The sequence below is a fragment of the Stegodyphus dumicola genome, chromosome 7 (assembly GCF_044657685.1).
Source record: "Stegodyphus dumicola isolate Sdum_Otavi_A_Nest chromosome 7, ASM4465768v1".
Classification (NCBI taxonomy): domain Eukaryota; kingdom Metazoa; phylum Arthropoda; class Arachnida; order Araneae; family Eresidae; genus Stegodyphus; species Stegodyphus dumicola.
Genome location: NC_140774.1, coordinates 163,651,477 through 163,679,152, shown reverse-complemented (window position 1 = coordinate 163,679,152; position 27,676 = coordinate 163,651,477). Strand labels below are relative to the sequence as shown.

The 27,676-nt window shown below is 32.2% G+C and overlaps 1 protein-coding gene and 1 non-coding gene across 2 annotated transcripts in view; both read right to left on the bottom strand.

The window, feature by feature from the left end:
* The window catches only part of LOC118191857 (uncharacterized), a 37,646-nt gene extending 15,488 nt beyond the window's left edge, over nt 1-22,158 (bottom strand). The window contains exon 1 of the mRNA XM_035362712.2: nt 22,001-22,158. Coding sequence (XP_035218603.1) covers nt 22,001-22,103 — 103 coding nt within the window. The 5' untranslated portion in view covers nt 22,104-22,158. The remainder of the gene's footprint in view (nt 1-22,000) is intronic.
* Nucleotides 5,141-5,214, bottom strand: TRNAN-GUU (transfer RNA asparagine (anticodon GUU)). The gene has a single exon. It is a non-coding gene; the product is annotated as a tRNA-Asn (tRNA).
* Nucleotides 22,159-27,676: the final 5,518 nt, after the last annotated feature.

The window sequence follows — 27,676 nt, the reverse complement described above, 5'->3', positions numbered from 1 at the left end:
AAAATTCAGAATATGTTAAAAATTATAAACGTTAAAAAGTATGAAAGAAGTTAAACATTGCATCTAAAATGAAGTAAGGCTTTCTTTTACTTTATGATCATATATCTTCATGATCCCCTAAAAGGCTTTACTTAATTTTAGGGAATCATGTATATGATCATAAAAGAAAAGAAATATGTTAAAATTAAGAGCATGTTGATTAGAAAGGCACGAAAAAAGCTCTGTGTGAAGTGAAATAAGTAATAAAATTTAGTAGCATAATTAAGGTTATGAAAAATAAATAAATGTGCTATTATGAATGGAAAATATAAGGAATACCTTAAAATTAAGAGAACGTATTAAACAGTAAAGCTTAAACCATATGGCATATGGTAGAAATTACAACTTTATCTCTAAAATTAAGGCTTTGCAAATTAGTTGGAATTAACCATTATATATATTATATATACATAGTAAAATACCTGAAAATACGAAGAAAAACACAAAGGCTAAAAATCCAAATATTAAAGGTAATTACCGCCGGAAAATCAATAAAAGATAACTTCTTATCAACATGGACCTTATGCTTATCAAACTGTGACGTCATATTAGCAACTAAATTAAGAATCATAAAAGACTCATCCTTATCAGTTAGCTGCGCCTGCGCGCACAAAATCACCCCAAATCCGCATACGGGCTTGCACCGCGCACGGCCTCCAGTTGATGAACTCTCCGTTTTAGACTACTCCACACACACACCAGTTATAGTTATAAAACGTATCTTGACGCAAATATTAAAATTTATCTTTTCTTAAATCTGGTGTATTTAATTATGGCAAAGCACACGGGGGCTATCTGCCTAAGGGGAGGGATGCCTTTCGTGGAGGACTTTCTAAGGGAAACTGGCTCGTATACACGTTACACATGGGGAAAACCACGAAAACGCCCATGCAGCCAGCCCGTTCGCGGGATTCGAACCTCGGACCGAACTACCAGTGTTCAGCGACATTACCGCTCGGCCGCTGGTGGGCCCTTCTTAAATCTGATTATAGATATTTAGGATAAACTCCTGAGTTTTTCATTCCAAGTTGCTTCTCTGATTCATTTGTTTTCTAATATACTATATAAAAAAAGCTTTAATTGTATCATTTACTGTAATTTTTTTGTTATTATTTAAAAGTACGCAATAATAGATTCATCCTGGTAAAACAATTGAATTTTTTATACAAAAATTTTTTATATAAAAAATTCTGTTAGGTTACTGAAAAACATGGAAACTGCGATGCCGTGGTTTATTTGAGTAAAAATAGCATGTGCATTCTTTTTAAATTTATAGGGTAACAGGTACAGAGTTACAGTGCTTTGTAAATTTATAGGATTTTTACCTGTAAAGGTAACATATTTTTTCCCTATAGCATGTCTTTGGTTGATGTTATGCTATTTAATTCTCAAAATATACATTACTTGGTTGGTCTAAATGTTGTATAAAGCTCTACCTAACAGATTTCAGTCAAAGAAGTACCCATTAAGTAGTAATTTAAAATGAAGAGAAATAATAACAGTTGTTTGTAAGGTCTTTATTTTATTCTAACCAATTATTTTTAGTTTCCCTTTCCCTCTTGATTTCAGTTCCCTTTTCCCTCTTCATTTCAGTTTCCTAATGGAATATAAATTTGTTATGACGTAGACTCCCAGCTCAAGATCATATTGTTACACGTAGATACAAATCTAAACGTGTTTCAGAAGCAGTATTTAAGCTGCGTTTGAAGAGTTCAAACAGAATAGTTAGCTGCCTTAGTTTTGAGTTTATGCTGTATGTTTGAAATTAGCTCTCTAGACGGAAACCTTTCAGTTTATGCTGATAATTCTCGGCTCGGCTTTGCTGATTGCAGCCGATTTAGCGTTTAGTTAAGCTAAGGAGCCAGTCGTTAGATATCTTAACTTATTAGTGATTTGGGGCAGTCTTATTTTCTGTTAACTTTACGTTACCCACAAGTGATGGTGATTTGTAAGCATGAAGTGCGTGCATTTGTTTTAATTTAATTTAAATAAAAAGATTAATTTAAAACATTTCTTCTGCAGTATTTATTCTTCAAGGCATAGCGAGAATTCCCTACTTCCTGTTCTACATAGAGTCCAAGTTGTATGCTACCAAAAAGAACAAGGAGACTATAAGTTTAATGCATAAATGAACAGAGAGGCGTCAAACTGTAGAGTGATTAGGCATTTATCAGAGCAGGAAACCTAAAGATAAGCAGTGTTTTTGCTGGGATTCAAACTCCGGATCTACTGATGCATGATGTACTAAACATACTTCCAATTACATCCCGAAAACGCGAGATAAGAAAACAGAAAATTCTTTATATTCATTCCTACTTTAAATTAAACTCTAGAGGAAGGACTACAATCGCCAAGTCTCGATGTCGCTAAGTGAATTTACCATCCGCCTCATTTTTAGTTCAACTGCTACTCGTCGTGTTAATTCAGGATTTTTTAGAGCTGGGAGTTAGGAAACATCAGCAATGTCCTCACCGGAAATCCAATTACTCCACGAAGGCACGTGGTAAGTGAGGAGAAAATTTCTTACAAAACTATCAAAATATACATAATAATAAATAGCTAATAATAGATAGCTCACAATTTCTGGAGTGCAAGTTACAGAATTCTACTTTTTCGTTTAACATATCTTTCGGCAAAGATCATATTAATACAAATCTTCGTAATATATATATATATATATATATATATATATAAACTGAAAAACTTAACTATGAATTTGTTTTTCATATGTCTAAGCACACAACCCATTTCTATTTCAATTAAAATAAATCCCGAAATTGAAATCTAAAACCTATGAATAAACTAACAGCAGGCTTAATTTTTTGTGGCCTTGAATGAACAAAGTAATCCGGATAATTTACGTTTCTGACATCTGGCTGTAGACCTGGAGTGTTATTCTTTTATGTAGATTGTATACAATATAAATAGTCGCATGTGAAACAAGCAAAGAATGTACTAATAGTTGACAGAAATTTATTATAGTGTTTTAAAGTATGATTATTTGCAAAAGACATATGCTTAGTTCTCACAATTAGAGGCCTTAAATTATTATAGAAAAATTATAGAAAATCCTTAATTAAATTAAAAGTTAAAATTATCAGTATACCTGTAGTCTACAAATTTATAAGTACACTTGTTTTCATTACAAAATTTGTAATCGTAAAAATAAATAAATAAATAAAAATAAAAAATCTGAAACGTTTCAGATTTTAAATTACGTCTAAAGGGGCGTTTTTTTAACGTTTTGTGTGTTACCTTTATTTATTAAATACAGTTAGTTAAAAGCCGTTAATTCGAACACCCATAATCCGGAATGATCTATAATCCGGATCTCAAAGCTAAAAACTTTCTGCGCATGCGCCGCGTTGACACATGCGCATAGGCGTTTACACGTGCGCATAAGACCTTTACGACTGCGCATATGAGTGTGCGCAAATGCAGAATACGTTTTCGCGTGCGCGTTTAATGTATAACGGACGGTATAAGCTAAAATTACCTAATTATCTATTTCAGTTGATGTTGATGATTGCGTTGTTCCTTAATCTTCGAACTGGATCCGGCTTATTACTTTTTTCAGACTGTAAGAGCAATTTTATAAAAGTAAACTTGAACTTTCGATTATGTCAAACAGAATTTCCGATGCTGGAGATCCCAAAGGATGTACAAAACGAAAGTATGTTTCGATGTCCATCAAACACAAAGTGGAATTGCTGCAAAAAATGGATAAAGACATGATGAAGGTGACAGAGAGGTTAGTGAAAACGAAAAAATTTCGATCGATAAGTTAGTCGGTATTCTCGGCACAGCAATTACGGGACTTGAACAGCGGAACTTTGTAACTGAGCAAGAAATTACGTCTGTTTATAGAATTAAAGAGAAAGTATTATCACATAAAACGAAGCAACTTAAACAACTTACATTGAAAGAAATGTTTAATAAAGTAAACAAATAAATATTAAGCTTTTTTTTTTTGTAAATTTTGATACCCTTTAGATCATAATTGTTCTTTATTTCATAAATTACGGTTTCATATTTTTAATTTTAGGATTTCTGCATGCCATCTTACGAGATTTAAACTGATGATCTATAATCCGGAAAAATCGATAATCCGGAATTGCCGAAGTCCCGACGAGTCCGGATTAACGACTTTTGACTGTATCATGTTCTACGTACTTAAAGCATAAAATTCAATTCAACAGCAATATCACAAAATAATTTTAAAATGAGCATATCCTTAGAATTTCCGAATCTCGTGTGCTGGAGATAAAAATGCTTTTTTTTTTTTTTTTCTTTTTTTTATTCCCGTAAAGTGTTGCCATTGTTCGCCTTGAAATCGTCGATTTTATTAGTAAAAAATTCGTTGAAGTATTAAAAATATGAAATCGATAATAAAACAAATTTCAAATTCAAATTAGGGCTTCCGCATGCCTGTATTCTATAGAAGATTACATTATTCAAATTTTGATGGCTCCTTTACCTTATTTTGATGGTACCTTTGTTTTATCACAGTGCGAGAATTATGCATACATTCATGCAGATTCTTTATTACGTAATTTCTTTAAATATACGAGTAATACAGGGCTCTAATATTTGGTGGCAACAATTTGAAAATGAATTGATTCACCGTTTATAGTTTTGAATACAAAATGCCAAAACGAAATTAATAGTCCTTCAGGGCAAATTACTCCTTTGGACTTAAAAAAAACTGACTTGGACTGAAAGAAAAAAAAAAAAAAAAAAAAAAAAAAATTAGTGGCATTATTATTGATAAACTATGTTAATTCCATATTACATATATAATTGTTATTGAAACAAAAAGACCATAAAGTTAAAAAGCTATTGGGATTAAAATCTGCCAGAAGGGAAAAAAATATAGGTTATTTCAATATTTTTATATGAATTTAGTTCTATAACTTAATAAACACACTGTGTATATAAGCAATAATAATACAAATAAAAATTATTTACTTTTATAAAAAGTCTTCCGTTGGTGATAAAAAAGAAAACTGAATCCTAAAGAGGAGAAGCTCTTAAAAAGTACGAATTAATGTTTCACGTAATGTTGTTCATCAAATCTATTACGATTACTAAAAGTAAACGTCGCCCCCGGGTAGGCTCGAACCACCAACCTTTCGGTTAACAGCCGAACGCGCTAGCCGATTGCGCCACGGAGGTTTCGGGTTGTTTTATCTAATAAAGTGTCAATTCCTTTTCGTCGTCCATTGAGAGGGCTATTAATAATTTGGCATGTTCCGAAAATCTTAAAATTACAATTACTGCTTTTATATTACTTATGAAATTTTATCTATACTGTTATACAATGATCCAATTTTATTTCCAATAACATTAAAATAAGTTTGATTTCCCATTACTTTTATTATACAATTTAAGATTCGTTTCTCTATCTCAGCCACTATTTAATACAGATTTCTCTCCCTTTGCCTTTCCAGTTTCCTATATTTTTGATTACCCTTTCCATTGTTCTAAATGGTTTATTCTAAAATCACTTTAGATACGGAATGAAAACTGCATTACAATAATGTTCCTCTGCGTTTCATACAAAATTACATTCGTAAATTCCGTTCAAGCATTCAGTTAAAATTTATTTAATACTATTTGTTACAAAAATAATTATTAATTACTAGTTGAACCCATGAAATTGTATTAGTTCGTTTCAATAAAAATCATTACATACTTTTCTTTCTAATAATAACTATTTTATAACTCGCGCCTTATAATAAGTATGTATAACTTTTGTTGGTTAAAATGAGAAATAGAATTTTGAATTTTGAATCAAAAATTCAAAATTGAATTTTTGATTCAAATTTTGAATCTCCACTGACGAATAAATTTCTTCTAGCAAAAGAAAAATTTAAAACGTTCTGCAGATTTCAATAATTCTAAAAGATTAATCTAACAAAATTTGCTGAAAATAATGAGTAAATACTCCTGATGTTTTCCTTGCAAATTTGAACACATGTATATATGTCAATAACAATTTTAATAACTGTAATTTAATGCTTCATGATTTTAAGCACTAAAACGTAAATCGTAAAGTAACACGTATATTAAATTCGACAATTACAAACCAAACATCCATGACTATAATTGAGAAATAATTGACTTGGCTGATTACAGTGAGGTGAGGTTTGACTTTTTATTTCCATGTTTATTAATTTGGCAATTTTACATTGAGTTCATTTACAGTTTAAGATAATAATACTATCACAAAATGTCTTCAACAATGCGGGATCAATCTCGTATTGTTGAATATAAATCTAGCACTTTTTTTTTTTTTTTTTAACTGAGAACTTTATTACTCTCAATCGCCACTTTTGCTTTGAATCACTCTAACTTCTCTAACACTCTAACTTCTATTCTTTTTTTTTTTTTTTTTTTTTTATATCAATGATTCTCATAACGCTAGTACTGCATATAGCACTTACAGCTTATGATCATTTTTTGCGTCAAATTATTTCTGCAGCGTATAATAATTTTTAATTATTATTATAATTAATATTTCAAATAACGTATGAAAGTTGATAACGCTAAAAAGTATCATGCTGCGCAATGTTTGTTTTCGGACGGTAACGTATTGGGTTATATAAAAAGTCTCCGCGTATTATTGCTGCCAGATGGTGTTGATGTCTATATATTCGGCAACACTCCCCCGATTGTCTCAAATGAACAAGTGCTTAAAAGGTAACATTTAGCTTCCATTGTTTGTGAAGATAGTTTTCTAATTCGTTACTCGTGTAAAACGTTATATTGGTTTGAAAGTAAGTGAACTATCTGAAGAAATACGCTATGTGATGCTTTTTTACTACAAAAAAGGTAAAAACGCTGCAAAAACTTGCCGAAAATTTTGTGAAGTGTACGGTGAGAATGCTGTGACTGAACGAAGGACCCAAGAGTGGTTTGCTCAATTCCGTTCCGAAAATTTCGATGTCAAAGATGCACCTCGCTCTGGTCGGGCAGTCACTGGAAAAGTCGATGAAATTTTGCAACTGGCGACACGCAAGCTGTCAGAAAATAGCGGATTAATTAAACATCAACCACGTGACAGTTTGGAATCATTTGAAAAGAGCAGGTTACAAAAAGAAGTTTGATGTTTGGGTACCACATGAATTGGTGCCCTGTACTGTGTCGTTTGAACCGAACCAGTCCAGATTGGTGCCGGACTCGACCGTTTGAACGAACCAGTCCAGAAAGAGTGACCAGAATTAGCCAACAGAAAAGGAATGGTGTTCCAGCGTGACACCCACACCCCAATGCGCGGCCACACACATCTTTGATGATTCAGAATATATTGATAAAACTTGGTTGGGAAGTTTTGATGCATCCACCGGACCTTGCACCACTATTTGTTTCGTTCTCTGCAAAACTCTCTTGATGGTAAACAATTGGCCGACCGAAGCGCAGCTGAAGCTCACTTGGCCAAGGTTTTCGACAATAAACCACAAAAGTTCTATACCGATGGAATTATGAAGCTACTCAAAAAAGGGTAAAAGGTCGTAGATAATAATGAGCAATATGTACTAGTTTAAAATCGATTTTCAATAAAGAAAATTTTTGTTCAAAAGTGTACCAAAAAACCGCGGAAACTTTTTATATGGCCCAATATATCCCCTTTAACGCATGTAATGCTATAAGGTATTTCTCCCACCTTCTTAGCATGGCTTCGTGGTGTAACGGTCAACACGCTCGGCGCGTATTCGAGAGGTCTGAGGTTCGAGTCCCGGCGAAGGCACTGCACAATTTTTACATATCGTGCTTCAAAATAATCTAATTACTCTATAGTGGCGTCCGAACTAAAAAAATGTGGTGGATGATGATTCTTCACCACTAGGATTTGGAGACTGAGTTCCCTAATCTCCAGTCGCCCCTTAAATGGGGGACTAGATAAGGTATTTCTCCCGCCTTCTTAGCATGTCTTCGTGCTGTAATGGTCAGCACATTCGGCGCGTATTCGAGAGGTCAGTGGTTCGAGTCCCGGCGGTGGCATTGCTCATTTTTCATGCCTCCTGCTTCGAAATAACCTAATATCTCTACAACAATTATAACTTATTCTCACTTTTGCTGTGTATCACTTTCCAGATAACGTACTAGCACTTTAACACTAAACAAAATCATTTTGTCGAAAGTTTGCTTTTCGAGCATTAACGTATATGTCGTTAATAACAGATTACATACTCATTCATAAAATATCATATGTTATAAGAGAACTCTCTGATGCGATTTCAAAATCTGATTCCTTTCAGATTCTCGCCCCCTCTGTAAGTTAATACTAAATATTTTTGCTTTGAAACAATATCTTCCTCTATGGGTTGAAAACAATATTTGATTTCTAATTATTGAAGAAAAGCAAATGAAAACAGCTTCATTCGAAGAAAGTTCAATTTATGGAATTTTTTTACTTGAAGAAATTTGATTTATAAAAATAAATTAGCATTAATTTTCGATATAGTCATCGAACACACTGTCGACGATCCACAAACCCATGCAAACAGTCGCCACTGAATTTCCGAAACATGGGAAAATAAGGCATGTGCTGAATGCTTTGCTAGATTAGCTGCAACGTATTACCTTAAAATGGTGAAAACCTAAACGATTTGCGGAGGTTTTAACATAATATCAAGTGAACCATGTTTTAATGCCTTGAACCATTAAATGGTGGAACACTGAACTGAAATTTTTTATAGTGCATATTTAGTCTAGGAAAACTATTTAGTTGGAAGGACTGAAAATTTCGATTTATCAAAATTTTATTACAACCGGCAAAATTCGACCTTAATTTAAGATTGATTTTCAAGTAAAAGGTTCCGTTTTAAAAATAGTAAATCAAAGACTGATTTAAAATTAATGATTATACTATTTTTTCTTTTTTCTTTTTTCTTTTTTTTTTTTTAAATATATAAACTTCCTCCTTTACGGTCATTGAAGTTAAATTTAATCGCAGCAGTGTTCAATGTTACAAGTTAAAAAGTAGCTAATTTTTTAATTACTAATGTCAGGAGAAACGTAAATGCAAGTACTTTTAAGAAAATAACTATGTATCTTTTGTCAGTTATGGCACCTTTTTAAAGGATTTAACTTCTAGGAAGAAACCAGCTAGAAAGTGCCAGAAAGTTATACCAGAAAGTGCTTATCTAAAACACGTTCTATTACGCACAAAATCTACACAGATATTAGTAAATATGATTAATGACAATACAAATAATAAAAACAAAGCTAAATAAACAGATGAACATGTTTATTGCAAATAATAACAAATATGTGACTGCATGATAGGTAATAAATATTGGGGGTTTACAATGTTCTAAAATTCAAACTATTGAAATTATTTTTAGAATTGAAATAATTAAAAATTCAATGGATTTATTTATTTAGGAGCTATATTCATGAAGTCCTTCAATTTATCTTTGTTTACGATCAAAATTTTGGGGTTAGAACAGACGGGTAGAGGAAGTCGTGTGTGTACCAGTTAAGAACATTTATCTTTGTTCCTAGAAAAATGCTGAAGTTATGGAGGAAGAATGACTGTTCTCACTTCCGTTTCTGCGAAAAGTCGATTACTATCATTTCCGTTTCAGGGCAACTCTAGAGCAGAGAATAACTTAAAGATTCCGAAACATAAGCAAAGAGAAATCCTGGAAATTTCAAACAAACCACCTTGTTATTGCTTTGTATCGAGAGTTTTAAGAGGTAACTGATTCTTCTTAGTCACTAAAGCAACTACAGTTAGTCAGTTGAGTTTACACAAGCTTTAGCAGAAATGTTTTTGCAAAGATTAGTTTTTATGAGCATTTACACAATCGCAGTCAACTTTCGCTTAACAGCAGGCGGACTAATTAGAATCTATCTAAAGAAACTAAGTTTGTTTATTGCATAACGATTGAAACACTGCTATCACAAACGATTAGACAAAAATGAAACTGACTAGCGGAACACGCAAGAAACGAGAAGCAAAATCAATGAGATAACAAATGGTGCCTTAATGAAGTTGCCTGTGTCCACAACAGTACGTAATTTAAGTGTACATAATATAGAATATATATGAACATTATTAAATCATCCGTTAAGTATAAATCCTGAATCGTAAAATTAAATCAAGCGTACAAACAATTAATTACGCATACAGCTTATAAATTTATGGCAATATTTTACGCTATTAGACTCCATCAGATGGTTGCAAACTTCAGCTAAAACTTCAGCTTGAAATGGTTGCAAACTTCAGCTTCAGGTAAAACTAACTATATTTAACATTTTAAAAAAATCTAATGTGGCCACTACATAACTTGACAAACTTAATACATAACATAACTTGTACAGCCTATTAAATTATACACATTTTTGTTGCATTTCATTTAAACTTATTTCCTCGAATTTCATGACATATATTTCTCATTCAATTAATTCAGTTCTCACTTGGCGGCAAGACGAAAATGCATAAAAACTCTAAACATCTTCATTAATAGTTGAAAAATATAGAAAAACATTAAACACCACACACAGTTAAAACCATTTAAAAAAACAATTTGACAACTAAAATTAGAGTTTCTACACAAAAACAAGCAATCTGGCCAATTGGAAAAAAGACAGATTTTTCGATGCACAAAACTGAAAGTTTACTTTTGGTCCCACTTGGCAAAAATACACTAAAGTTGGCGCACAAACTGTCTTAATTCACTATTCTACTAAGAGTTTCAAACGTAAACGAATGGCGGCCACGTTAGGCTTAATAATACTTAAACAACTTCTAAATTGTTGATAAATCTGCAACTATTGCATGCAGATTAATTAAAAGCATAAAATCATTAGCCGGAGCCTTAGAACAACATAATTCGATCACTTTTAAAGACTCGATTACAATACTTCCTTTATTTCGTACAAGGAAATAAAAAAAAAAAGACTCCATATATATACCTCGTTTAGGGAGTGATAATTATTTTATGGTGTTTTATTTGTATGAGTTATATTTACGATTTATATTACGATCGAACAGCAGAGCCTACTAAAATTAGAAGAGCCGGAATCATATGAATGGTCATTAAAAAGAGTGAACAAGATTGGTAAGAAAAATAACAACTAATAAAACTATAATTAATAAACAATTAAATTCAATTAAAAGTAATAAATAAAAATATTAGCAAATTAAATTTTCCTTTTTTTAATACTGGGATTTATTTGTATAACAAAGGAGTCAAGTTCATCAAGTTTACTTGAGGCTTTGGCAGAATTTAAGCTTTGTTGAATAGGAATTATTGCTTCTCGTAGATTTCCCAAATGAGTTTATCCGATAACAAAAGTGTTTTAAATGATGCAAAGATTTATGTTTTGGCATTTTTAAAGTTAAAAGCATCAGTTTTATAAATATTACAAAGTTACACTTTTTACGTTGTTCCGGTCTCCATACTTATGTTTAGAAAAATTTTGTATTCTTTATAAAAAAAAAAAAAAAATTAAAAAAAAAAAAAAAAGGTTGAACTTCCATATGACAAAAATTTACCAAGATATTTAATTTCAAAATCAGCGACTTTTGACCTCGTATTCAATTTGCATCGAGGGGTCGGTTTATGTAAGGGTTCGATATGGCATTGTTCAATTTGCATTGAGTAAATAAATGACAATAAACTGACGTTGATTTTTTTCCCTCTTCAATGCCTTTCAATGATAGTGTTTTGTGATTTACTAATATCTTTAATTTATGATTTTATCAAATTTGGTATGCCGGAAGAATTTTCGCACAAATAATTTGTAAGTTTTCGAAGTTTAAAAATGAGTTATCAATATTCTCATGAATCAATTATCATTAGAATTGCACTCTGGTAACCGTACAAAAAATTCGCTACAAATATTTTTAATTAATGCAAATAATACTACGAGTTGGCTATATGCCCATACGGAAGCTTATTAGTGTTTTTTAGAGCAGGAATTCTATAAAATTCTGTGAATAAGATTTCTATTTTGAAAAAAATCATGTTGACCAAAATTTTTCACAAAATTCTGCATAGAAATATTTTTACATTTCTTAGTATTAGTAAGCTCTTCTAAACAATATTTCCATATTTTATATAAAATTAATTTTATTATTTAAAATTACGAAAGCGTGAACCTTTGCATCATTGGAAACATTTTTGTAACTGATGTTTGTATATGTCTACGAACAACGGTTGATAAAATAAAGGCCAGGGTAACATTTGTGGACACGGTGTGCATACATATTTTGTTTCTACTCTTAAATGAAAACAATATTTACTATTGCCATTTCACAAAACTAACTTTAATTGCTAAATAATAACAAAACTCGTACTCTAAAAGCATTTCAATTTTGGAAAAGCGCTAGCGTTTGTTTCTGAAACTCTTTTTTGGAAATTAAAATGGCAGACGCAGCACGAAAAGGATAGTAGTTAGTGACTCTGACTAAAGTACCGAAGGGCACGTGTTCGAACCCCGGAGAAGACGTAGTTTCAAATGGTATGGATGTCTGTGCGGCGTGGGAGCCCTCTAAATATGCGGCGAGCCGAAAGTCCTCTCTAGAGGTTGGTGGTAGGGAAAGAGGGGTGGGAGACCCTTGGATCCATTAATTCGTTGTGCTCTCTCTCATATATATATAATTTATTTAGTAATGGATTATTTGATTTATTATTACTAAGCCTCCTTTGATAAAGGTAAGAGAATTTCAGTGGAATGAAGTAACTTATAAGCATATTTAAAAATGAATCTTGAAAATTTTTTTAAAAATAAAATATCAAATATGAATCATGAGTAAATTGAAAGTGGAAACTTTTACAAAATAAAAATGTAATCTTCAGGCTAATGTTTTGAACAAAGTCCAGCAAACCTGCCAAAAGAAGACTGATCATATTCATTACAATAATAACTCAACTTGTTTTTCCTAATATATCGTCTGCTTACGAAAACAGTTTTTTAAGCATTTAGTCATTTGCTTTGATCCAGTGGTATCTGTTTTCTAGCAAATAATCACATTAAATCTCTCCCTCAACTACAAATACGTTCGTTAATTAAATTCAATTTAATTTGCATTTCTGGTAACGCTTAAAAGAAAAAGTACAATGTATAAATAATATTTAAAGTAAAAATTACAAATTAGCTAAAATAAACAATTAGTAATATAAATAAGTAAGAGAACAAAAACTGAAGAAGATTTAAATGTGTTCATAAATATTTTGTAGAATTTCCGGCTAGCAAAACATTATTTCAGGTTTCAAAGCTAAGCTATCATATAGTGAATAAAACAGGTGCAACTCAGAGTGCTTAATTAGTTAAAAACAATTTTTCATGAGAAATTGAAAATAAAAACGTACAGCTTTAGTACTATATCAAAACGCAAAACATATTTTTCATCGAAACTGATATTTTCAAAAACAGACTCATTCCTCGTTTCCCTCCCCTACCCGATCTAAATACAGATACTTTTCACTTCGCTGAAAGGCAGCACAAGAAACAACATTATGCTTTTGCCTTAAATAAACAATATACACCCTGCATTCATGTTTCCGTATTTTTAAATGCAAAGCATGTTTCCGTATTTAAATGTATTTTTAAATGTCTAACCCATTTTTGTAAAAATTGCATAATATTTACAAAACTTTTCCCACATTCCTCCGATCATCATATTTATATTCAAGAAAATTTTGTACTCATTATAAAAAATAAAGCACAAAAAGTTTGATTCCCGCATGACAAAAAATGACCAAGATATTTAATTTCAGAATTTACGATATTTGACATTATTTTGAATCTGCATTTAGGGCTTTTATTCATAATTTTGTTACATCTGGTAAGCCAAAAGAATTTTCATACATGTAATTTATAAATTTTCAAATTCTAAAAGTGCGTTATTAATAGTTTCCTAAAATTTTATTACTTTTAGAATCATAATCCGATAATCATAAAAGAATTCAATAAAGTACAAATATTTTTCCTTTTTGTCGTTTTTGTTATTTTGTCCATGTATTTCATAAAAGAATGGCTACGAGAACTTCTAGGAGGTTAGACTTCTACTTTCTACCCCAATTTTGAGAAATATCGCCCGGGGATGGTCCGAGGGTATACTATTTATAATATTTGTATTAAAATAAATACGTTTACTAATTATCACTATACAGTTACAGACTTTAAATTACGTTCTTAATTTAAAGTCTTAATAATTTAAAGTCTCAATAAATTCTTACAAATTTAGTCTTTCCACACATGAACGATCTAAATGAGATCTTCATTTGAATCAGCAAGTGAAAAAACTTCCAAAGCTTTATGAAGGTGCAGTCGTAAAAGTAACGAAGTTTTTAAACTGACTAGCTAAATTGTAAAATTTCTTTGAAAAACAAAAGTTACTTCTAAGAAGTTTCGATCGGTCTACTGAACACCATAAACAGGTAAAATTACATAAAATTAAATAAGAGAAGAAAAGTATGTGGATATTCCAAATGATATAAATTGCAACTCGCAGATTTGTATGAATGCCATAAAAACAAAACAATGATTTTTCAATTTGTTTCATACAAAAAGCAAAGTCAACTGGTACACAATAGTAAAATGTCTGCCCCTCCCCCCAAAAAAAATCTGCGTTGAAAAGTGGAAAATCAGGTATGCACATTTGTAAAATTATAATACGCCTAAAGCAGAGCTATGAAAGTTCTGGCTTTTATAAATTTGAATTGAGCTTTCTAAATGAAAAGGTAATTTCTTCTTGAAATGCAATTTTCTAGAAATGCATTTCTGATGAAATTAAGAGAAAATTGGACTTTTGGAAAATTGGAAAAGAACAATTATTAAATAAGCTTAGCACTAACTACGAAATATTTGAATCGATTGTTCTTTATTTTTATATTTGCACAGAAAATACCATTTATAAACAACATCAGTGAATGAAAGCTCTGCTTCGTTAATTTTGCCAATCAGTACCAACTGTCAGTGCTAAACGGATAACTCTTCTAAAAGTCCTGACCAATTATACCAGTGGAACAATTTTTCTCGCCTCTAGGAAAAGTTGACGATTGTATAATATAGTTGGCTAATGGAAATCTAAACGTATACTATAAAGCGGTCTTCAGAAACCTACCAAGACTGAACTGTAATTACGATATAAACTGATTAACAATATTTACTAATTTTAAAATTTTATAAAGATTTCCACTTCAATCTTAAAAACTGGTGAGTTTTAAACTTTCATCATGTGTATTTCATTATTGTATATGCTATGTCATTATTCAATACTTAATAAAGTTAATATGTAAATGCACTGGCCAATGAATTAGAAACCCAAGATCAATATTTTATTGGACCATCTTTCTGATTCGTTTGGGCATCGAGTCTACATGCTTTTGGAGTGCATTTACGTCCAGAGAATATCATCGGTTATGCAGTTTTTTTTAATCTTGTAAATTAGATGGAAGAGAAAAGTGCTGTCAGATGCGTCTTTCCATCATATCCCACACATTTTCTATGGGGTTAAGGTCCGGGCTGTGCCGTGGCCAGGGAAGGTGTTGGAAGTCAGATTCATGTTCAGCGAACCAATTTTGGAAACACTTCTGGCACGATGTATCGTTACATTATCGTCCATGAAGTATCCGTCGCCATCAGGGTAAAAATGCAAGATTGCAGGGTGCACTTGATCTTTCAATATATCTAGGTAGCTCATGACTGTTGTTTACCCTCGAAGAATACCAGGGCACCACTCCATGCCCCATATCATGATACTCCCACGAGACCCTTGCACAGTGCGAGTAAGGCGAATTCATGGCTTCATAGGTTCTCACCAAATTCGACGTCTTCCATTAGTGTAAAATAAGGTGTAGCGGGATTCCTCCGACTACATTACCCATTTCTAGTCCTCGGATGTCCAGCGTCTTCTTTCCCGATACCATTGCTAACGAATTCTTGCATGTCGGGCAGAAATGAATGATTTTTCTCACAGGAACCCGACTATGCATTTCTGTACTCTACTCATAGTTCGACCTGAAATCTGTTGGGAAGAGTCTTGTTTGACGATCTATGTCAGTTGAAGCATAATAGAGTCCCTGTTCTTCCGCGCAATTCGTCGGAGACTACGTCGAGCACCCTCTTGAAAAACTGTGCTCGAACCGCAGTTACGTCTTCTAGAGAAGAACTGTGGGTTCCGATTCCAGGTTTTGAAAACCTTTGATACGGCTGCTTTTGAGAATTCGGTAAGATTTGCTGTCTTCGAAATCGAGGCTTCTGCTAAACGAGCACCAACAATGAGGCCTTTCTCAATTGGTGAAAGATCTGTCGTTTTCCCCATTTACTTCATTCATCGTGAAAAGCACTCTTACACCTTACTCATACTTACTTATACTAGCATTTTAAACATGTAATGCCCGTCATAAAAAAGATTTGCATACTTCATCCTTAGCAAGCATTCAAATGAAAATCTCAAAGGTTTCTAATTCACTGGCCAGTGTGTTTTAATTAATTGGTCCGCGAACTTATACATAATACATATAATGTACATAAATACATATAATGCTTGCTGCGACACGTTAATATGGTTTTATAAATATTTGGTGTTAAGCATGCTTTTTGCGTAAATTCAAAATATACCTCAGTTTACAATGTTGGTAAAAATACTGAAATTTGGAATTATTCTTTACATATACTACGAATTCTTCGCATATGTAATCAAAATGAACATTGATTCTTTTAGCTCTCATCAGATTCCCACGACGACAGTTCCTATCGTTAGGCAATATTTTACTCATCAAAGAAAAAAAATTCGTTCTGCTGAACGAATTCTTGATATATATATAATAAGAACAAAACAAATTCTTTCCTTCTTGAAGAATTTCTCAAGCTTTAACATCTTTAACATCCTTTATCGCTCTTCTGACGCAAAAGCTGTGATCATTTATTTCAAGCTGACACGGATAAGAATATTTCAGATTAATTGGCTGTAGGATTAATTCAAAATCGGAGACAAATTTTGGTTTTCAAATTAGGTAGAATACTCAAACTCGCTTGTAATATCAAAAATTGAGAAACCTATTCAGCAGTTATATTAGTGTTTTTCTAAGAAAGAGATGCGAAAAATCAGCTGTGTCCTTCCCGGAATTCGAGGCACGGATTTCCAATTTTGCTAGCTGAAAGTGCTATGTATTTCACTTACATTGCGAGATCACGCATGGAATGCAAATATTTTTAGTCAAAGGGGCTTTGTCCCTGAAGGACTATTGTTTTCGTTTTGCGATTTTGGGCTGAATCACTATAAATGTCCGTTTCATTTTTCAAACTGTTGCCACCTTAGAGTCTTGCGTTATATTTGAAGAAGTTAAATAATGAAAAATGTGCATAAACGTATGTATATTTTCTTGCATTGTGAGAAAACAACGGTTCATAGAGCCATCGAATTTTTTGAAAGACGTAATCCTCCTACGAATATGGGCATATGGAAGACCAAATTTGAAATTTGGAATTTGTTTTATTATCGATTTCATATTTTGTAAAACTTTAACGAATTTTTGAGTACCAAACTCAGAGATTTGAAAGCGAGTAAAGGCAACAACAACAACAACAACAACAACAACAACAACAAAAAAAAAAAAAAAAAAAAAGAACCTTTTCATCTCCAGCGCGCGGAACTGTGTATCGGAAATTCTAAAGATAGGCTCATTTTAAAATTATTTTGCGACATTGCTATTGAACTGAATTTTATTGTGCAAAGAACATGATATTTAATAAATAAAGTTAACACACAAAACGTTAAGAAAACGCCTCTTTGGACATAATTTAAAATCTGAAACCTTTCAGATTTTATTTATTTATTTATTTATTTTTATTTATTTACATTGTACTTTTCCTTATTTAAATGATGACCAAGGATAGACAAGAGACGCACTCGACTTGATCTACGAGCGGACGCCATAATAAACAGCTATAATATAACGCTGTAAGGACAGTGTGTTATCGTTAGTGTTACCATTCTGCAAAGAATAAGATTTTTTTTTCAAATTTATTCTATTATAAATTACCTAAGCGATTTAAAAGCAATAAACGCAGATTCATATAAATTATTATTAATTACTAACTAGACTCACAAAATTACTCTAGCTGGATTCAATAAAATCATTAGATTAAAGAGAGTCCGTTTGTTTCTTTGTGTGTGCGTAATTCATACAAATTTGCAATTTTATTCCATTCTCGACGACATTTTGCGTACTTGAACTTCAAAAGAGGAAGGTCACTATCACTACATAAGATTTCCAAAAACACTCAGTAATGCTACGCTAAGTCACTAGTCATGTCGCCGTCGTTACGGTTCCGCAATCTGTGAAAATCACACAACAAATTAATAAATTTATAATTTTTTTGACAAAAAATAATATAAATGTTTCAGTTTTCATAGTTTCAATTTTGAAATCCCGTCACCGAGTTTAGATTCACTTCACGGTTGTTGCCTTCCAGCTATCAGCTCTTAACTAAAATCATTAGGTGGCGCCGCGTTCTTGTACTCTTCAGAACCTTTAAAACACAAATGCGTTTTCTATGACTTTTTCGCAAATATTTCGAAAAACGGTGAAGAAATCGCTGAAATGGATGCCGGTTTTCCAAAAGTTCATGTCTGGAAAAAGACGTAACCGAGAGCAAAGCAAGTTCCAGTTGTTACTAAAATCTTTATATGGGGCCGAGATAGTTCTACACTGTTGTACGGTTTTATTCGAGCTTGGTAAAATTTTTCACAAGTCATCTTGAATCAAAATAAGAGAAAAATCACTGTCGACCTGAAATTTCGAAATTTCAGGTCTAAATGCCCTTTTTCCTAAATGAAGTCTCTTCATTCTGCGTAAAACGTGTGAAACGCCAATCTGAGTAGGAAAAACAAAAATTCAACTGTATCCTTGCTAGGGTTCGAACTGCGGAGCTTCCACATTGCTTACATGTATTTGCTAACTACTTCGCATTCACGGGAAAATGGAATAGTTCCTTTCAATAGTTGTATTATTTTGATACAAAAGCCAGCCAATTTTGTAGGCCTGCTAAACCTACAGGTGACAGGTGACGGAGGACGGGGACGCCTGATGTTTAACAGAGGTAAACAGGCATATGTCCCGGGCCCTCCCCTATCTAGTGGCAGCAACTCCCAGGAGCCTCAAGGACAGCGCCCAAGCAATTTTGGTTCCTTAATCTTTACTCTGACGTAAAAAAACGTCGGGGCGCGGGTTGAGGGGCAGTCCATATCCTCGAATATGTCAAGAATTATCAGTTTAACATTTCAAAATGTCTAATATTTCTTCTTTTGCATAACTTTCAACTGACATCCTTATTCGGAAATTGCAAAAATTCCATAGCTTGCGTAAGTATTTTTCATTTAAAAATAATTTTCCAATTTTTAAAATTTTTCATATTCTTTGTTTGTTTGTTTCTTAGACTATGGATGCTGTTGTTTTTAGAAGAACGTATGTACGGATTGGACGTTAATGTACTTTAATTAGAATAAATATGATATTTATTAAATATTTTCTCTTTTTCCTGTGCTGTTATTGTTATTAGTTTCTAAAGTATTAATTTAAAAAGATAGAATGATAACTACGTTTCTCTTAAAAGATCGTGTGATTTGTTTGGCGCTATATTTTCTCAAAGAAAAGGTCTGCACTCTCTTTAATATCATTTTAAATAAATTCCACATATCAGTTACTTTTAATTGTGTAAGATACAGTCAACTCCCTATTAAGCGGGTTTGTTGAATAACCAGACCCTGTTTAAAATAAAAATAAATAAATAAATAAATAAATAAATAATAAATAAATAAATAAATAAACTTTTTTTTTAATTAGTCCAAAGGGGGTTAGCCCATAAGGGTAATTAATTTCGTTTTGAATTCACTATATATGTTGGTTCACTTTTCAAATTGTTGCCACCAAGTATTAGAGCCTTGCATTATACTTAAAGAAATTAAATAATGAAGAATCTGCATAAATGTATATATGTTTCAAGTATTGTGATAAAACAACAGTACCTAGAACTATCAAATTTTGAATAACGTAATCCCCACCGAATATGGGCACTTGGCAGCCTTAATTTGGAATTTGTTTTATTATCTATTTCATATTTTGTAAAACTTTAAACGAATTTTTGATTACGAAATTCAACGGTTTCAAAGCGAAGAATGGCAACACTGTACGAAAAAAAAAATAAATAAATAAATAAATAAATAAATTATCTCCAGCGCGTGAGACTGCGTATCGGAATTTCTAAGGATAGGCTCATTTTAAAATTATTTTGCGATATTGCTGTTGAACTGAATTTTATGGTTTAAGTGCGAAGAATATGATATTTAATAAATAAAGGTAATACATAAAACGCTAAAAAAACGCCCCTTTGGGCGTGATGTAAAATCTAAAAGCTTTCTCACTTTTTTTCCCACTTTTCAAACTGTAGCCACCAAATGTTAGAGTCCTGCATTATATTTGAAGAAATTGAATAATGAAAAATCTACATAAATCTATGTCTATTTCTCGCATTGTGATAAAACAACGATACATAGAGCCATCGAATTTTGAATGACGTAATCCTACTGCGAATATGGGCATGTGGAAGTTCAAATTTGAAACTTGTTTTACTATCGATTTCATATTTTGTAAAACATAAATGAATTTTTGATTAACAAACTCAAGGATTTCAAAGCGAGCAATGGCAACGTTGTACAGAAAAAACATTTTTATCTCCAGTGCGCAAGACTCTGTATCGGAAATTCTAAATATGTGCTCAATTTAAAACTATTTTGCGATATTGCTATTGAACTGAATTTTATGGTTTTAGTGCAAAGAACGTGATATTTAATAAATAAAGGTAACACACAAAACGGTAAGAAAACGCCCCTTTGGATGTAATTTAAAATCTGAAACCTTTCAGATTCCCCCCCCCCCCAAGGAACGATTGAAAACTCATGATCCCAAACGTAGTACAAGATCTCAAACGTAACTTATATCAAGAGTGTCATAAATAAAAACAATTTATAGTAAGTTTTACAAAACAAATTATAGTAGTCAGTTTAAAAATTTCTGCCTAATTTTTGTGTATATTATCGCTTGGATTTAAAATAAACTTTAATGGTTATGATGATATACGTAGTAAAATAGATAGAAAAACCACTTCTCTTTTAAATTTTGTTCAAACAATAACATAAATTTTTAATACTTTTTTTAAAAACTTCCTTTTGAGTTAAAAAGAAAAATGAAATGCCAGAATATTTAAAACTGAATTTTAATATCATTTAACAGTGTGGGTTTAATTTTATGAGTGTGCAATATTTAAGAATAAAAGGGCTAAGAGAAATATTTGGAGAATATTTCCCATCCTTAAATTTCTTTTATGTATTTTGACCTTTTCATTTTAAATTCTAATAATAATTTCTACTTTAAAGTCTCTTACTACAATCAAATATTTCATTAAGTACTTATTCAAATTTGTCATGTGTCAAAGAATGTTAGGTCATTTTAACTAGCACCACATGATATGAAAAAGTAAACAGATCCATAAGGAAAACGTAATTCTTAAAATAATATTGAATAGTTTTCAATGCTTTCTGAATTATTATAAATTATGATAGTTGATTCATTGAGTTATTTTTTAGTTCTTGCTTAAACTGAATTAAAAGGGCAACAGGATTATTTCACTACGCTTTTACGAAATTGTTTTATTTTTGGACCTACTGCATATTCTTTGAATGTACATTTCGGCATCTTTTGCTATAAAATATCTAACGATACGAATAACAAAGCGAATTCATTTGTCTTTTACACCAATTAAGAATGAATCATTTAAACTTCATTCTAATTTTTTTTCGATTCATTATAATTAAATATCACAGTACTGAATTCCATCGCAATTAAGTATGGTAGCAGCTTTGCTATATAATTTCCATTTGATGCAAAATATTTTGGTTTAGCAGAATCTTCAGCTACAAAAGTAAAATTTGACTTACCTCTTAACTTCACCTCAACCTTTGGTAATCCAATATCAAGGGAATCGTCTGATGCGTAGCCATCTTGAATCGTCACTAAATTGTCATATGGAGGAAGCTTCATCGCCGAGTGCCCATTCCGATTTTAGCAATAGGAGCCCATCAGTGTAGGCGGGATCTGGGAGTCAAGAAGAGTGCAACCAATGGGAGCAGAGGAGACCGCCCATTATGATATCAACCAATAGGAGTTTCAGAATTTATTCAATATTTGTTTTGTTTTTCCTCGACGGAAAAGGCGGTGATAAAATTATGTCTGCTTGAATTCTCACACAAAATACGGTTAAGAAAATGTATTCGCTTATTCGTTCTTTTCTCAAAAATTAATTTTCCCGCCATTGCTTGTCATTTCGGTTGTGCGAGTGATCTAAAATTAGATGTTGTCCTTTTTAAAACTTTAAGAAAATAAGTGAAAAATTAAGAAAGTTTCAGATTTACAAGCAAAAAGCTTTTAATGTGATATAGGCACAGATTTAAGGGATTTTATTCCGTAAATATACTGAATTGAATCAAAAGTTTAATCAGAGCTAAATGAGCTAAGAGCTAAATGAATTAGGAATTATAAAACTTCTGTAATTCAGTTATAAAATATCAATTCAATAACCTGTTAAAACGATACACAATAAGAGATGTGAGGATACCACATTAATTTTTAAATTAATATTTCAAAGTCTTTGTACTTCACAGTTCTGTCAAAATAAAAATTTTCACAATGTTACCATAACACGTGTTTTTTTTTTTTTTTTTTTTTTTTTTTTTTAAGCTCAAGGGCTAAAAAGGGACTATTAATTATTATTAGACTATTATTAGAACGTAAAAAACCTTAAACAAATCTTTTTGGACGACCATTAAAATTTGAAACCTTTAGAATTTTTTTTTAAATTCTTTTTATAAGTAAAGCTTGCTTTCTTTCTTCTTTCAAAACAAGCAATGCGTATGATTTAAATGCTGGTCTCTGATTTTTGCTATTACTAACATTTTCAAATGGCATCATGAGTAAATACTTGGCAAGAATATTTTATTACCTTGCAGCAAACAATTCTTGTTTCTGAAGAAGACAAATCTACAGAAAGTATGACTAATGAACTGTTCGAAAATGATCACTCTGGATTGCTCTTAGCAATTGAATATTGTTAATTGCATGATTATCAATATTTTTACTTAGTAATTTAAACTCCTTTTTTTTGGGGGGGGGAGACATATGTTAATGAAACTGACCCAGGAGCAAACACCTATCTCTTACAGTTACTTTCGAATGATATGTTTATAGACTAGTCAGATGTACCATTATTGGTAAAATTTTAGTATACGGTACGTTCTTGGTACTAATTCTGAGAAGTGATGTTAAATGCTCCCCGTCAATCTACTTCTTACAGAATTCTTTCTAAGTTTCATAGTTAAGTTCTCCACATATGAAGCAAACATAGCACTAATTTTCTGGGCGAGAGCGATATTAAATTCGGGAAACTTGTTCTTGATAAACGATTCGTAAAACTCTAATTTTGGAACACTGAGAAGCAACTGCTTGAGAGGATTCTTAGATTATGACTCAATTAGTCCATGCTGCTAATCCGGCCTCACTTATTTAGCAATTTACGTTGAAAAGCATGGTGAAAATATTCAGTTCTATTTCAATGGTATTGAAACTTCTGCGTTCTAACTCGAAATGCAGTTTTCTCATGCCATTTCATAACTCTTAAGCTTATCTTCATTTACTGAGGGTAGTGAATTTAGCCTCGGGAAATTAGACAAGTAATTTTTAACTTAATTTTCTGTCCAGCAAGCAGATCAAGTTTTAGTTTAAAGGCCATTCAAATGGATCCAAATACTGCTGATTCATAGAATTTTTCCTCGCATCTTAACATTTAAGTTGCTCATGTGACAAAGAAGATCTGTGAAAAATGCGAAGTCCGAAAATTCTGCTGCATCGTCCAAGATTTCATACCAAGAAGAATATTGCTTTTTACGGAAGAATGACACAATGCTGCTTTTCAGCTGCCAAACTCTCTTGAAAACACATCCTGCACTAAGCTTCCTTACTTTCGTGAAATACAGGACATCAGTATTCAAATTGCATGGACTGAAGAACAGCCTGAGAATAAGTCTGCGAGATCAAGTAAAGCCTCTGGATTACATCAAGCCAAGTTTCATATTCAGTACAGATTTACACAAGGGCATCTTGATGTATAACGCAATGCAGAAAGATAGCATTATTCCAGGGTTAGTTTTGATTAAAGAGTCCAAGAAATCCAGATTTGTTTCCTGTCATATTTGGTTTTTTATTTGGTTTGAAAGTAGTTTTTTATTAGTTTGAATATATCACTATGTCTTATAAATAATACTAATTGAACAGTATCATTTATATCAGTACTTTCATCCATAGTTATAAAGTCGAATTTAAAGTGGCCAATCTTTGACTCTGGCTGTGATGTCAAATTTTTATTTGATGGCTTTGACTCCATCAGAAATTATCGTTTTTCGAGATAAGCTTATAGTCTCTTTCTCTCGTCTGTACATAAAACATCATAAGCTTGGAGCATGCATTGTTTAACAAACTCCCCGATCACTAAGAGCTTTACTATACTTCTAGCAACATTGTATGCTACAATGTAATTTGCATGCTGCTTCCCGAATACTGCTTACTTTCTTAAAACATTTCCGAACCTGATAAGTCCTTAGAAAGATCTCCTGTTTTATGCTTTCTTTACTATTCGGACATTGCTTCATAACTGGAATTCTGAAGCTTTGATATGAAGTATGGGAAATGTTACATTCTTTGAAGACAGCTACAACTTCACTGCAGATGAAAGCACGACACTATTGCTCAACTTTACATTTTTAATAGACATTTTGGGATTGAAATGCTTTATGAATATCCATAATAATCCAAATAAGCACTGACAACTCTATAGTTCTTAATAATTTCCTCTTCTATAGGAACTCGTTTTTTGCCCCCAATCACGCAACATCTCTTTCTGTTTTGGCATGAGTTCTATATAATATGTTTTATCTATTGTTAAAATCCGTATACGTGTCAAACATATATACATCATATGTAATACATACAATGTGCATTACATATTGTATAGTAATTTAGTATACATAACATTTAATATATAATATTGTTACGAATTTTGTATGTAGTTAGATAATTTTAGTAGAATCCAACTCAATCCATATCGTTATTGCCGATCTGTCCCGAGTATATAGGACTTTGCCGGCTCCTGATAAATATTGCCATGAAGGCACGTAGCAGTTGTCGGTCGGAAAAGTATAGGAGGCACTGAGGTAAAAGAAAGAAGGGGTGACCATGCGTCACTAAGTGGATACCAGACAAACAAGTTTAGCGTGACCTAATGCGGGTAAAAAGCGTAATTAAATGGAGAATTCCTAATAATTAGGGTGGCAAAGACAGGAAATCATGATAATTACAAGTACAATAATAAACAGAAAATTCTGAATATATGAATAAATAGCAAAATCAAATAAATTAAATCAAATCTGGAATAAAGTCTGGGTTAAATAATGAAAAATATGTAAAGATAAATATGAAAATTATGATACAATATATATGTTACGGTGAAACACCGAAATCTGTTACGGTGAAACACCGAAATGATACAATATATATGTTACGGTGAAAATTGGCAATATTCACTTTCACCGGTGAATGTCAACATTCACATAGTCGCTTGGTGTATGTCCGAAATATTTTCCAAATACTCTTATTTCTGACTTACACCGGTGGTTGTCGATATTCACCATGTACTAATGGTGAATGTTGAACATATAAGAATATTATATTTCCTTCTCCGTAATTCATTTGCGAAAAAACGCACTTGAGACTCAGAATAAGAACTTAAGAACGTAAGAACTTAAGAACGAACTTAAAACACACAGTACATTCAAAATGAGAAAAGAAAATAATAGAAGTTATAAACTTACCAAATTATGTGATTCAAATCTTATTTATTGCAACAACTTAAACTATTATGACACTTTGAATTGCACAAGAGGTCTTGCTTTTACAACTGCATTTATTTGTGGAACACTTCCTTTTGGAATGGCAGAGTGTACATATACTCCTCTCTTTTCGACCTACACCAGAGCATATATGTGATTGTCGACATACACCGGTGAGGGTCCGAATGTACAAGAATGTAAAGAAATATTCGATCTTTCACCGACGTATTTGGTAAATGTTGACATTCTCCGGTGAATGTTGACATTCTCCGGTGAAAGTCGACATTCTCCAATTTTGGTCTTTTCCGGTAACATACTATATACAGTGAAATAAAATCAGATAAATACTTACTGCGTGTAAGTCAGTGCAATGAGAATTTATTCAGAAGGTTTTTCTTGATTTGCGGTTTTGATTTCCTTAATTCGCTAAGTGATTTGCACAAAGCCAGCGCTTTTAATGACAGAGACAAGCTCTGCAGGATCTGCAAAAATTTTCTTAGCCTCATTTATAGTCTCATTGAAAGTGCCAGTCGAAAGAGACTGTGCATACGATTTACCTTCAATGATACGACTGGGATAAGTCTTTTTTTTTTTTTTCCTTAGATTTAGGGAACTTTGCGCGCCCTTTAAAGCTGGATGTATGATTTAAATTAAAATTTACACAGACAAGTGGTTTATCTGGATTATTCTTAACCGACAGTCTCTTGATTCATGATTTCCAGCACACCTGACACAGCCTGGCTGGTTGTTGCAACCTATTAGTGTGTGGTTGAAACCCTGACGTTTGTAGCACTGAAAGGGCCTTGCTTCCTTTTGTACTCTTCAATCTTGACTCTCAGTCCACATAAATATCTGACCTGATAAACATTTTTAGAAGCTTATGGAAGTTTAGTAACCTCACCGTTTCTCCTTCTTGGTATTTGTTTTATTTCATCAGGTTTCTGGTTCAGAGAAATCAGATCCTCCTGAATTTCTTCAATCTCAGTAGTTCAGTCTTTTGATGACAATTTTGATTTTCCAGTCTTGGGGGAGAATATTTGAATGATGTTCTACCCCCAATTCATTCAACATCTTGACCATAGCTCTATATGTCTCTGGATCATTGGTAGAAACTTTCACACCATCATTTTAGTAGAACTATAATTAAAATTGTTATATTTCCTCGTGCAATGCAGCGCGTGACAAATTTTAAGAGAAAGAATGCCGGAAAAGTAAAAATACAGGAGCACATGTATTTACCATTGAGCAAATGGTTATCTAGGTAATTTGTATTCAAATTGAATAAATGTAATAGCTGTAACCGTAATTCCAACCTCTTATTGCTTTCCAGAAATCTCGAGAAGCAGAAATTACTAGAAATTTCTAGCGACTGGTTGAAAACTATAAAAGGCCGGACAAAGAGCATCTCAGTTCAGTTGTTTAGCTTAGTTTGTTGTTGCGAGTTGTAGTTTTGTGTGAACTGAGATAAATCGGATTTAGCTTTCTCTTTAGATATACGCTGTGCATTGCGTTATATCTTAATGTTTTTAGTAGTTTGAAGTATAACTACTGATTATACTGCGTGATTTTGTGAACACTTGGATGAATATCGCTGAGGGAAATTCAAGTTTTCTAATATATTTCTTTTGACAAGAATAAATTTTATTAACCTATTATCTGACTTGTGCGTTCAATCTG